The sequence below is a fragment of the Bombus huntii genome, chromosome 6 (genome assembly GCF_024542735.1).
Source record: "Bombus huntii isolate Logan2020A chromosome 6, iyBomHunt1.1, whole genome shotgun sequence".
Classification (NCBI taxonomy): domain Eukaryota; kingdom Metazoa; phylum Arthropoda; class Insecta; order Hymenoptera; family Apidae; genus Bombus; species Bombus huntii.
In genome coordinates this window covers 12,393,321-12,406,745 of record NC_066243.1, presented here as the reverse complement: position 1 = coordinate 12,406,745, position 13,425 = coordinate 12,393,321, and the positions used below count along the sequence as shown (strand labels likewise).

At 39.1% G+C, this 13,425-nt stretch overlaps 2 protein-coding genes and 2 long non-coding RNA genes across 10 annotated transcripts; 2 read left to right on the top strand and 2 right to left on the bottom strand.

The window, feature by feature from the left end:
* The first annotated feature begins 104 nt into the window (after positions 1-104).
* Positions 105-2,522, top strand: LOC126866558 (uncharacterized). Its single transcript, XR_007689920.1, has 2 exons — positions 105-340; positions 418-2,522. It is a non-coding gene; the product is annotated as an uncharacterized LOC126866558 (long non-coding RNA).
* Positions 2,472-5,796, bottom strand: LOC126866553 (uncharacterized). The gene is made up of 4 exons (XM_050620291.1): positions 5,540-5,796; positions 5,287-5,447; positions 3,792-3,960; positions 2,472-3,354 (listed from the first exon to the last, which is right to left on the bottom strand). The coding sequence occupies exons 1-4, from the start codon at positions 5,698-5,700 to the stop codon at positions 3,165-3,167; spliced, it is 681 nt and encodes a 226-aa protein (XP_050476248.1). The 5' UTR covers positions 5,701-5,796; the 3' UTR covers positions 2,472-3,164.
* LOC126866557 (uncharacterized) lies at positions 5,542-9,950 on the top strand. Its single transcript, XR_007689919.1, has 2 exons — positions 5,542-5,688; positions 5,789-9,950. It is a non-coding gene; the product is annotated as an uncharacterized LOC126866557 (long non-coding RNA).
* LOC126866543 (nucleolar protein dao-5) lies at positions 9,106-13,305 on the bottom strand. 7 transcript variants are annotated; one of them, XM_050620265.1, is made up of 6 exons: positions 13,104-13,305; positions 11,057-12,820; positions 10,897-10,983; positions 10,563-10,698; positions 10,210-10,526; positions 9,887-10,121 (listed from the first exon to the last, which is right to left on the bottom strand). In XM_050620265.1, the coding sequence occupies exons 1-5, from the start codon at positions 13,203-13,205 to the stop codon at positions 10,231-10,233; spliced, it is 2,385 nt and encodes a 794-aa protein (XP_050476222.1). In that variant the 5' UTR covers positions 13,206-13,305; the 3' UTR covers positions 9,887-10,121; positions 10,210-10,230. The 7 variants fall into 7 exon arrangements, with proteins under 7 accessions (XP_050476226.1, XP_050476222.1, XP_050476221.1 ...); XM_050620264.1 differs by having other exon boundaries at positions 10,210-10,538; positions 10,569-10,698; XM_050620266.1 differs by having other exon boundaries at positions 10,210-10,518; positions 10,585-10,698.
* Between the last annotated feature and the right edge of the window lie 120 nt (positions 13,306-13,425).

Sequence of the window (13,425 nt, the reverse complement as noted above, 5' to 3'; positions counted from 1 at the left end):
AACATGGCGTCGGTCTTGTTAAAACAGGAAGTTGAAGTTGCTTGGAAATAAGCAGTGCTGCCACAATTCGTAAGTGTTGCCAATATTTCCATTTATCTGTTGTGAACTGGTGTAGACCTTCCACTAACGTGAATATATCGTATGATAATCGAGTAAATTCTAAATTTAGTTGTACAGCAGCGTAACCGAGACAACGAGCAAAAGTTATTTAACAAATCTATTGATTAAATGTCAAAGTTATTTATCAGTAACAACTATGATCATTTTCAAATTTCGTATTTACTTTCGTTACCATAGGAAAGAACATTGCCATGGTGTAAATCGCTCGTTTTCTAATATTGTAAGTTCCAATCAAATTAATGTGTATTAGCATTAATTAATAGGAATATATCTTATTGGACAACAAATAAATTGTAGATTGTCATGTAAATCCGAGCAGATAAATGGGTTCCTTTGCGACCGAAAAGTGAGAATCATTAGAATCGTTAAATCGTTAGAACCTTCGCTTTGAGCTTAGAGTTTAAATAAATCTCATTAAATCATAAGTCTTTATTAAAATAGTCAATCTATTATAAATATTCACTTTTAAATATAAATCATTGTTCACGTTAATCTTTCTTGTTATGTATTTCTTTGTTTAAACATCGAGTTAGTTTTTCGAATTGTTTGAAGTTGTTACGTAGTGCTTCAGCACTCCACAGGCTGCAACCGTGCCAAATTCCCCAAAATCTTAGCAAGGCCACGCAACATGTCATAGTACTATTTATTGACAAGAATTTTGATTTTGTCAGATTTTGTCATCATATTTTAAGATTTAGGTAATCCAACTCTATTGCCTGTTGCAATATAATGAAAAATAGTTTGATTAAAAAAGTTGGAATAAAAATCGACGCAACTTCTCCTGTGCGTCTTCAAGTAGAGAGAGAACGTCAAATAGTTGCTTTGAAAAAACTAAATGAATATTTTTCTGATCTGCATATTTTTCCGGTTATCAGCGTGAACGGTGCGTATCTTTCTAGTACCGTTAGCTGCTGAAAATAGATTTCAAAGTATGTATTTATACCGTTTCTCCCCTGGTGCTTTTAAACCAATCGCATGCCGAATCGGAATAATTCCCTTTCGACGGCTCTTAAGAGGTGAGAAAAGGACACAAAGGTTTACGGTAATTGATTGAAGGAAAGATTCATTTACATAATACATCGAAATCTAGTAATAAATTATAAATATATACTTGCATGTTACAACTATAAATACAAAAGATGACATGTGATATGAAAGAATTGTTCGTTGCACGCGTAACATTTCGGCATTTCTCTATTTATCACTTTCCCCATACGACACTGGCACAGAACGATGTGCGAATTCGTATTTGTCCAGTTCGATTTCTTTCTGTGTTATATCAACAAAAACGATCGACGATTAATTTTATATATAAAACCGAAAATCATTTCGCTCAACTACTATGTTTAAATTAAAATATTTCAACTTTTGAATCAGTAGGGCGCTCTTCTATTTGGAATTACATAGGAAACTCGCAAATACCGTAGAAAATGGATATTCGACCAAAGAAATATAAAACTATCGATGATCAAGTGGAGCGGCATGAATGAACGATACGAGTCAGCTACTTTTGGGCGCTGCATGGATCTCGCCTATGAAATAACCAAGTGAAGTAAATCGAGGTGAAGGGTCCCGCAAAGCGGGTAACGGTACATTATACTCATCGGAATTCATGGTACGGTCCATTCGTACTGCGACTGCACGTCCATCCTGTTTGTCGGTACGATTCCAGCGCGAGCTTTCAGAGTCCGGTTCTGAGAAACATAAACGGGCCAGTGACGTATCTTAGCACCGATTCAACCGACTCCAATATGGGAATAAGAATGATCCTTTTGAAGATCTCGCTTTGTATTGCGATTGAGATCGCACGGCACTACATTTTCCGACGCTCTACCGCTACAGAATCATCTTTCTTCGTACAATGATGAGAGATTTTTTCTTAATGAACGTATCCAGGAGTTGTAATATACGGGAGAAAAAGTCGAAACCGGAACTTTCGCTCGCTTAATGACTGCTCCAGCTAATTAATCGTTGGTATTTTGCACCAACACACGGTGCAAAGAAGATTAATTCCAGAAGTTTATTTCATAACAAACGAAACAGAATGAACGTATAACGATTCCAAGCGTTGGATGAAGCGAGCTGGGGAACGCATTAACAACGTTTCCGCCTTGTTACGATGCGGTCGACGCAAATGATATAACTTTATGATACCTTTTGAAAGAATTTCTCGCCTATACTTCCTGCGGAGCACTGTTACAAGTTGATCTATACACCTGCTCGAAACCGGCTCGTGGGCAGGTCTAGTGAACTCGATCGGATTCCGAGACCGGATTCCGCGAAATGACCGCCGCTGCTCCGATTTGTTTTTTCACGCTAAAATAAGTTCTTCTAGATTATCTTCTTCTTCATTTATCTCTTTTTTTTTCTCGCACGACTTTAAAAAAAAAAAAAAAATCAAACGACGATAAAAGAGCAGCGCGGTACTGTTCGACCGTGAAGCACGCCTAATTATCGATGTTTCTTCGAAGCTGTCTTCTTTTGCAAACAAACTGATGCGAACAGTTCACGGATCATCAGATTTTATAATCGAATAACTCTACCGATGTACGACTGTTGCGAACCATCTACGATAGAGAGTCTTTATTTCGAAACATAAATTATCTATACGTTGACCTCTGAAGCCACCAAGAATTTCGCGAGAAATTCTTGGCCGCAACGAGAGGAACCTTCAGCTTCGGCTAGAAAGCTGTTCCTCGTGGAAATCGTGACGTGATACCCTGGACAAACTAGAAAAGCTGATTGATTCACGTTAAAAGTTGCTATCCCATCGTGCAAGATAGATATATACTGTTGCATTCCCAGGGAAAATTGTTCATGTCGCAGATTTCTCTCGAGAAATCAATTCTCTAGTGACTTCAATACTGGTTTCAGTATTCTTTGCTAGCTTCGTCAAAGAGGTTACTAGGTTCTTCGGCGAGGTTGTTCGAGCTTGGGGTCACCTTCCACCGATTCGTCACGTTCGACGCGGATCTCGATCTATATCCTCCAGCGCAGAGGTGTACTGGTGCGCTCAATGTTGATCGCTAGAGTTCGACGAACGTTTAAAAGCTTGGAACTGCCGGAGGCTCCGACGTGGCGCTCGCCGAATTTCTCGGCTTGCACACGCAACCGCTTTCAACCAGAACGTAATCTTGGCCAGTCAAGGTCACCGGTCCAAGCGGAATCACCAGAAACAGGTACGGCACGTATGTCTGCGTGCACTCACCGTGGACCACGTCGCACTCCTTCGATCTGTAACAATGCGTTCACGTTTTTATGCCATTTGCATTAATAGTCGGTGGTAGAGAATATTTTATCGATAAAGAGAAAGGAGGAGGGAAGGAAGATTGAAATTTCTTGGCAGTTCACTTTTGGTATGCGACAGTTCGTGGCTGGATAATCGCGTTGACGCATACCGGTTCAAAAACGTTCCAAAAGTAGGCTCCGTGTTGGTTAGACCTGTTCGGCCCACTGCGCTACATTTGAATCGATACGACTTACCGGTAGGTCTCAATGAAATTCAATTGGAATCACGTCGCATGTATTTACAGATCACGATCGAACGTGCTAAGAAAGTAACAGTGGATAACGATCGAGCCTATCCTCTTGATTTACAGGTACAGATTTACAACGGATGAGCGAGTTTTGAAACGACATATTCAACGACATCGTCGTGATGCGATACTCACTCGCAAACTTCGAACACGACTTGCTGCAAAAGGTCGGGGAACTTCTGCACGATAGTCACAGGCTGACCGCTGGTTAAGCTGACTCCGTACATAGGAGCCGTGGTGTTGTACCTCGTTTTGCATAATCTGGCTGGGGAACCACATGTCTCCTTCGAGGAAAATGCTCTACCTGGAAATAAACGTGTTGTTCCATATGAAAGACGTATTTCCTGATATTTAGATCAGAAGTTGTACCAGTCTTACGAGTTTCGTTGACCTAGAAACTACTACAACTTTTTCGCAAAACTCGTACAAACGATTACGATAGACAGCTTCGTGTAAAAGAATTCTCGGGAGCTACGTAAAAAGGGTGAAAAGAATCTAAAAGAAGATGTCGTAACTCGTTTACGAGATTGGCGCCCTTTCTTTGGAATTCTGTCGGTTCGTGTGTTCGAAACGACGAGTGGGTCGCCGGTATCCCGTTATGAGCAGAACGAGCGATAACTGTATTGGCCGGATAACACGGTGCCTTATTACCGTCCTCTTGCACCAGCCAGCCATTATCTAAAGGACGGAGAATCGATCCCAGTAAATGAAACCTCCCTAACAGGGACTAATAGATTTTTCGCGGGCACGGGCAATAATCGACGACGAGTCACGATTTTAAAAAGGAATTCATCGAAGATATGCGCACGGCGGGTGTTGTACTCGGTTGAAATCGGGTTTTCGTGTCATAAGGACAGCTACATAATTCAAGGCTGCAAAGTGTCGGTACATCGCGCAACCGGTTGTTCCGATTTTTCTGGATTTTTCAGCACGTTTCTGACATTGCAAACGATTTCGACAAATACTTTAGAAACGTTCACTATGTAATTGTTGCAGATATTTCGTAACGCTAAACCGTCTTTAGAACAAACTGACGTTTCGAGCGTTGGATCTTGCTCGACGCAGAGACAACAGAATCACAAAACCAATAAAAGCAGCTCTCCTTGTAGACTTAAAACGTATATTCTGCCTACGTCGAATTTCTGAGAATGTTGATCAAAGAAACGACGATAGACAAGAATACGATGTTTGTATACGATGGTACAATAATCTTGTAAAGTGCAGTAAAGAAACAACTGTAATAAATCGTAAATAGAATATCGAACAATATAACGAGAATCGCGTTATCGGATTATATTTGAACAAAGTGGTAATCACAGGATAAATAAATAAAACAGAGGTTCGACGAGGATGTAGGTTATAGCTGTTCGTAATTATATTCGTGATTCAAGTAACCGGCTCGACTACTGTTGCGCTTCGAACAAGAGGGACAAGTTCGTCTTCCGCGTGTTTTCAAGCAAGCCACGTCCTCGACTCGATCGTGATCCGTTAAATTGTTTCGCAGTTGAATAGGAAACGTCGTCGTTCCCAAAACGCGTTTCGAATACGATCATAAATTTCTCTGCAGAACTGGAAGCTGTCAATCTACTTTCGACGGGAAAAAACGAAACAAGTACTTTTGCGAACTTACCATTTCGCGAGGATTCGGCGATCGAATAATCTCCATGAGTAATCTTGTAATTGTGCAATAGCGCCTGTCTGGTTAATTCAGGATCGATCGTTCGAGGCTGATAGGACCTCGCTGTTCGACCGCTCGCCCAAATATTCTTGTAACTTCTCGATATCGCGGCTCTACGGCAGTTGTTCGTTTTGGTAACGACGTCGCGAATAAAGCTGACATCTTTTAAATCCTAACCGAAAATCTCTTATATAGGAACACTTACGAGGGATACACCATGTTATTCGGACCTATACAGTCAGCTGGATCTGTGAGCGCGTCTCCCCACACGTATTTCAAGCCTAATCCGTTCCCCTCGCATCTTTTGGCATACACGACGTGGGCGCATGTGGTGATAACAAGAATCAGACCCAGGTACGTGGACATCTGAAATTACATGAAAAATCATGAGAATAACACGCTTGAAAGAGTAGAAATGGACAGATAGTTTCACGTATCGAGAGTCGTTTCAAAGACAGGCGTATTAATGAAAATTAATTACGCCGGTGAGCAACATCTCATGAATAAAACAATCAGAACTGGCTACTAATCGGATTACCAAAACTCGTACGAGAGAACGTGTTGTCACCGCGACGAAGGAAGGTGTGAGTGAACGCACGGTCTTGGAACTCGAGTTCGCACGAGGTCAAGAGCAAAAGTAAATGACACTGGGGCTCTGGTTTGTGACGCGTCGCGCAAAAATCCACCGAATCTCTTCGAATGAGCGTGTGTAATTGGGATTCGCGTAGCTGCACGCTTTGACATTATTAGTCTACGATTTTGTAAACGTTTAACCATTGACTGCTGGTCTATCATTATCATTTCCTTTTGCGAACTCGCCCGCAGAGGTTCCGTTTCACGGGCTGGTAGCGGGTACTGTCCGAACGGCAAAGAAACGAGCGAGCGAGCAAACTTTTTCCCTTTCGAGCTTCACGAACGATGAAAATCGTCCGGACGACACGAGAGAGTGACGACCGTGCGCAATTAAGAATAACAATTAGCGAGCGTGCATAACCAATAGGACTCCATGTATATACAGAGTTTGGGGTTTCTAGGTTGTCAGGTCCACATTACTTCCGCTATATGTATTTCTCGTCGTTAATCGAACACGAGTGAAAGCAACACGATAGCATGCGGCCAATAGCGTTCGATGCTCAATTTCGAATACTGTGCAAATTTTATTGGCGAGAAACCTCAATATTCGATCTAGTTTTTAAGTTGCTCGATCGGTGCATTTGTTTGATGTCCATTTTTTCATTTGTCGATCATTTGGATGATTCCAAGTCGAGAAGAAAAATCAATGCGGCAGAAAATTGCGGTTTAATGTTTGGCCAAGTGATAAATTGCGCGTGGGAAAAGGAAAGGAAGAAAATCATTAATGGGTAGCACTCAAGGCTGGTCATTGGCCGTGACTGACATCGCGTATCTGTTTCTTCAGGAAGCGCTGCCTACATTTAGCATTCCTTATTCCTACTTTATAGAAAATATAACTGAAATATCTGTACAATTTGTAATATCAGAAATAATATTCCAATGTCGTATATTATATCGATCGAATCGGATAAGACACATATTTCTATATCGCTTGACTCTAGAAATCAGAACGTACATTTATTCTCTTATTTTGATTAATTTTAAGCATTGCAGGAGGAAATCTCCTCTAGATCCTCTTCGATCGAGCTGTATGTAGCCGAGTCACATTGCATCAACGTCAATGGTCAATGACACAGCATAATTACCACGTAAGAACATTCGGATAAATATCTGAGGTATCTTTATCGCGTCTCGATGGATTACATAACGGCGAACCTGCGAAAAGGCAAAATCGAGCAACTGGAAGAGACGTGAGAATCACTTGAACTTGGAAGATAGAGGTTTTCCGCGAGTTCACGGATTCACGGTAATTTACTATCAACAAGAACAATTATTCGAGCCGCAATTTCTCACGTTGCTAGCAGCTTCTTTTCCCAGTAATTGTTGAGAGAGTACTGTTAATATGCTAACACGTCGCGGGAATAATTAACAGGCTACCACCGATCGTGGAAACAGTTGGTAGAATTTGAACGAGGCTCGTCTAACTGGAGCTGCGAAGCAGCTTCAAGGAAGTTCGGACGATTAGATGTAATGCGAGAATTGGTAGGTGAAATAGACTTGATGAAATATGACATAGAAAAAAGCTTGGGAAGAACTCTGCTTCCGGCACTCAGGAGAGGATTCCTCGTGGACCATGAACGTGTCATGCGGTTGTTTCTAACGGTAAAGATGAATCGTCCTAAACGCTTTTTCCTCTCGCTTCGGCTGTTCTTTATCGAATATACATTTACTCATCCTTGGTCTCTGTTAACGGTATAGTCATTTCGGTATTTAGTTTCACGAATAAATTATTATAACTGTCACGGAGTTGTTACGTATTCGAAATTCCGCCTCTTCGGTCTCCGTGTTCACAGCGCGAAGATTTCCTAGTCAGGGGCTCGTTATCGCTTTCGCATGACAGAGCGCAGACGCCTCGTAAAATATCGAATGTTCAATTGTAATTTTATTGTAACAGATCTGCACGATTAGCGATCGTTTCCTTGTCGCAATAAGAGCAATATACTTGATCTAAAAGTAACTGCAATTCTAAACGGAGTAATACGCTGGATCAAAAACGTAAGGGAGCAATGAAAAAGATAGGAACGCGATTTTGTGACAAGTAATAAACGAGGGAAATGTTAGTTTAAGGAGACGTGTCTAATCATTGTCCCTTTGTATTTTAAAGCCTGGAAGAACTTTGGCGTAGAGTCCAATCCGTAAGATTTGATTTCGATTACAGTAATGACTTTTAAGATGCTGCGCATCTCCTCTCGTAACTGCTTGGAATGTTTTTCAAAATGTATCATAATTTTTTCGATGCTCGAAGATTGACGTGCAGTCGCTGTATATTTGTCAGTGTTACATTGAAAGCTTCAAACTTTATGACTATTCTTATATTTTTGCATTAGGATTCGAGTAGCAGTAGTTCTAATTAAAAGCGAAATCACGAAGCAGAAATTCAAATTTAGAAATTTCACGATTTCAGAATGTTGCTAATCTGTTTTGAGATTTTTTTCTCCTTAAACAGGAGATCAGAATGAATGTTATTTAATTTAAACGGAATATCGTAGAATATTGAAAATTTTTTAGCTTTCGAGTCATTAAAATTTGTACATACCATTTTCAGATGTTACATTCAGTCATGAAAATTTGTCATTATTATCTGTTACAACCTGCAGGATGTCACTCACCGTGAGAAAGACCGTTTTTAACACTGTGCGTTTGAATCCTTTTCTCGGTCCGTTTGATAATACGATCGGTTATACGCGTTACATGAATCGATCGCAATGTTCGGGTCTAAGAAGGAATAGAATTAAAATGGGGGCACACGAGTTCCTTAAACACTGTTCATGTCACCACACCGGATGTCGTGGGGTCGAACACCTCCGTCCTCACAGGTGGATGTCTAGAGGTTGACTGTAGAATCGTAAGTAACCGCTCTCCGTGCTCTGGTAGAGTCAGGGAAAAAGGGGGGATGAGATGAGGAATATCGGCTCCTGTTCTACTACTTTGAAACCTTTCTTCTTTTCTTTGTGAGGAGACTAAAGAGGGTAAATAAGAACACCCCTTTTTTCCTTTGCGTTTTGCCAAACTATTAAATATTCCTCACTTTCTGAGGACTACTTTTTATACAAAAATGTGTTAATAAATTACATTTATAGACTAGGAATATTAAAATAGGATTTATGGATGTGGAGGTTAATATAATAATGCAATCGGTAGAAGTACATTGTCTTTATAGCTGTTCGATGACAATGTATTACAAAATTATACATATTTTTAAATGAATAGTGATGGAGTGATAATAAATTTGTGTGCCCAAAATTATTTCTATCTTGTTTTGTCCAATTCATTGTAACCAGATTCATTAAATTATTTCCATATATATAAACTCTGTTGCATACTTATGAAATTTACCTTTTTCATTTAAATATTAGTTTGCATATCGTATTTCATATTTTGAATCTTTAATTACATGTCATAATCGCAATAAAATTTTACTACTAGTTAGAGAAGAAAGCAATGTCAAAACAACATTCGTGTACGAAGCTGAATGTTATATTACATAGAGAATATATCTTCAAAAAATCCTTAAGAGATTTGACGAGAAAGGTGGAATTATTCAGGCTTCGATAACGACAGACAAATATCTGTTGTATTTCCTAGTAATTCTAGGAGCAATAGATATACGAAATATGTTACATATTGCAATAAATGACAATTACTTTTTAATACAGTAGTCCAATATCGAAATATCTTCTGTAAGTCATTTTCTTTGTATTAAAATAAGTAATAGAAATTTTCGTCAGATATACTCAAATTGCAGTCTTATAGATACTAATTGTTAAAAAGAGACTACATGAAATCAACTTAAGAGATTAAACATAATAGCAAAGTTATATATAGTTCACTTAATTTCGTAATAATCGAGTACAATAGCGTTAATGATTCTAAAAATACTATCCAAGTTCTTCACTAAATGAAACTTAGAGACTTAAAATTCTTATATCTGTTACTTTAATTAAATATATAGGCTAATAATAATATAACGTGTTCATTTACTTTTTACAACTGCTTTCTCAGTCGTCAAATTTAATAGAATTGACGCTAGTATCTATTTGACCACCGCGGTAGCTACCGCGCTTTTTCTTCGTTTTCTCGTGACGAAATGACTTTCCTCTTGTGAATTTGAGGTCCTGATTCGCTTTCTCTCCCCAAGAACCACGAGCACCTTTCTGTTTAACAAAAATTCCATATAATAATATTCACTTACTACATAAACTTTATTTAGATACCTGACTATTCCAAATTAACTTCCCTCACCTTTATATGTAATTTCTATTGTCAATCGTCAAACGTAATTTTTTTATTTTGTTGCGATGCGTTATCGAATGATCTCTGTTTATCGAAACTACCTCTGCCCCCCCTAAATCCGCCGCGACCACCCCCTCTTTCACCTTCGCCGTTACCCCATGATTTCCTAAATCCGTCGGATCTACCGCCTTCATTAGTATTTCCCCTATCATTCCCACCCCATGATCTTCTATTGTCAAAACCACCTCTAAAATTTCCTCGACCTCCCCTAAAACCACCTCTTCCTCCTCTATCGCCACCACCGCGACCTCCCCAATCCCTATCACCTCCGCCGCCACCTCTTCCCCCTCTATCGCCACCACCGCGACCTCCCCAATCCCTATCACCTCCGCCGCCACGACCTCCCCTGAATCCACCACGACCAAAACCGCCTCTGCCTCCGCCAAATCCACCCCTTCCGCCATGTTTCTTAAAACCACCCTCTTCCTGATTGTCCTCCTAAAACAAAAGACTCAGGTCAATCGCCGTTTTCTATTCAAGTCCATTTATACGTGAAACATCTTTAGAAGCATTTTTTTATATTATCTTTGCTAAAAAAAAAACATGAAAGGTATTGGTGAATGCAGGGAAACATGGTCTCAAGCTTTTATAAAACGACGAGTGACCTGTGTTTTTCAAATGTTTCCAAGCATTTACCTTTGCCTCAAAAGAATTGTTTGCCAATTTGGGATCCAATTCTAGCTCATCATCCTTTACACGACGAAATGGAGTATTTTTGTGTCGCTAAACACAGAATTTTGTAAATAAAAATGTTTCTTTTTTCTTGTATAAATGCATCAAATGCAATAACTATTACCTTGTCGTTATTGAAACTATTATTCGCCTTTACAAAATTACTGTAATTATTTTTCTGAGCTTTTGCAGGGGGCTTTCCTACATCTTCCTCTTCTTGTTCCTGTTCTATTTCTTTGTGTTTTCTTTTCTCAACTTTAGGTGTCTTTGGGGTTGGAGTTATTTGCTGTTTTTCATTAGAATCACCTTCCTCTGAATTTGAATCTCTTTTAACTGCTGTTTCTTTTGCGACAGGAGTTTTAGCAATAGATGTATTTGATTTTTCATTGTCTGATGAATCTGAATCAGAATCTTCACTGGATGATTCCTTTTTACCTTCAGTTTTCTTTATTGTTTTTGTAACTGCAGATACTGGTTTTTTGACTGGTTTTTCATTTTCAGATTCATCCGAATCTTCAGAACTGGACTCAGCTTTCTTTGCAGGTTTTGTTGTCGCTTTTGTAGCTGTCTTTACATTTTCATCTGAATCATCAGAATCTTCACTAGAAGATTTTGCTTTTTTAGATACAACTGGTGTTACTAATTTAGCAGGAGCAGGCTTTTTTGTTGGTGGTTCTTCTTCTTCACTGCTATCTTCGCTGGAAGAAGATTCATTTTTCTTAGCAGGTACTTTCCTTGCAACTACGGTTGTTTGTGGAATAGCTGGCTGTTTAGCTGGTTCTACATCTTCACTGCTGTCTTCGCTAGAGGAAGATCCTTCTTTTTTAACTATAGCTTTCTTTGCTACTACTGATGTTGATGAAGGAACAGCCTTTTTAACTGATACTTCTTCCTCACTACTTTCTTCAGTAGATGATTCTTTCGTTACTGTTACTGTTGGTTTTGTTGGTAAACCTTTGTTTTGCTTTCCTAATTTTATTGTTTCCTTCTTTTGTGGAGTAGGCACTACTTCTTTCTTTTGTTGAACAGATTTTTCCTGTTTTTTCTTATTTGGAATAGCTTTAGCAACTGGTGGTTTTGCAATAGTTGCCTCCTCTGAAGAATCATCCGAATCATCGCTCGAAGATTCCTCTTGCTTAGCAACATTAGTAGGTTTAGCAACCGGCTTGGCTTTAACTGCTGGCTGAGGTTTGGCAACTTCTTCTTCTTCCGAAGAATCATCAGAATCATCACTAGAGGATTCTTCTTTCTTTGCTGGTGTTTTTATTATAGTTTGTGTAGATGTTGGTTTCTTTAATACTGGCTTAACTGGACTTTCTTCTTCGCTATCAGTACTATCTTCGCTCGAAGATTCCTTTTTATTTATTGTGGATTTTGTTTGAGCTGGTGCAGCTGATTTTGTATTTGCTTTTGCAGTTATATTTGCTTTAGATTCTTCTTCGCTATCTGAATCTGAGTCATCCGAAGATTTCTGTGTTTTAGATACCTGAGTTACTTTTGGCGTTGATACTGCTTTAGGTTGTGTTTTAGGTACCTCTTCCTCTTCTGAAGAACTATCATCTGAACTTTCTTTTTTCTTTACAGGCGGCGTTTTAGATAATGGTTTAACAGTAGCCTTAGTTTTTGCATGTACTTTTGGTGAAGGTTTTTCATTTTCGCTAGAGCTTTCTTCTGAAGAAGATTTCTTTTTTTTATTATTCACTGCAGCATTAACTGCAGCTTTACCATTTACTTGTGGCACCTTCCTTGGTGCATCTTCTTCACTCTCCGAACTTGTATCTGAACTTGTATCTTCAGCTTGTGCCTTTATGTTTAACTTTATTTGCGATGTTTTTTGAAAATGATTAAAAACGTCCTCAATTGTTGGTGCGCCCTTTGGCAATGCGGGCTGTAAACGAAATAAACGAACATGAGTGAAGGTCGTAGTATCTTTACGATGAATTACCCGAAATTAAATAATATATGGATCAGAATATTAATTAATATACATATAATGAGTAAAAGTGATGATAATCAAGTTCTATTTTAACATGAATTCGAAATATAAAATAACGAATTTATTTCGCCCACGTGGTAAGGCCGAATGGCGGTACTTCTAGTATCGCATATACATTGACTTCTTGAAAATCGATCAATTACTGTATGTACGAAATAACTTGTTAGAATCTTACCGCTTTTGTTTTCTTTTGAAAAACCTTCGCCAACGACGCGTCCTTTTTTAGTAAATATTCATACACAAGAGCAGAAACACTCAATTCTACAACAGATGCCATGATGGACGCGTGCGAAGAGCTGCAAAACCTAGCCGCAATTGGATGCACGACAGCAGTCTCATACACTCCCCATTTTCATATATATGGCGCTACAGTCGAGCACGGATTGTATTGGATGAAGATGCGTTATGTAGTAACGTGCGGTGCATGTTACTTGTGGAACACATTGTTGCGATATCATTTCGGATTGGTAATAAGATTATTTCTATTATCTCAAATG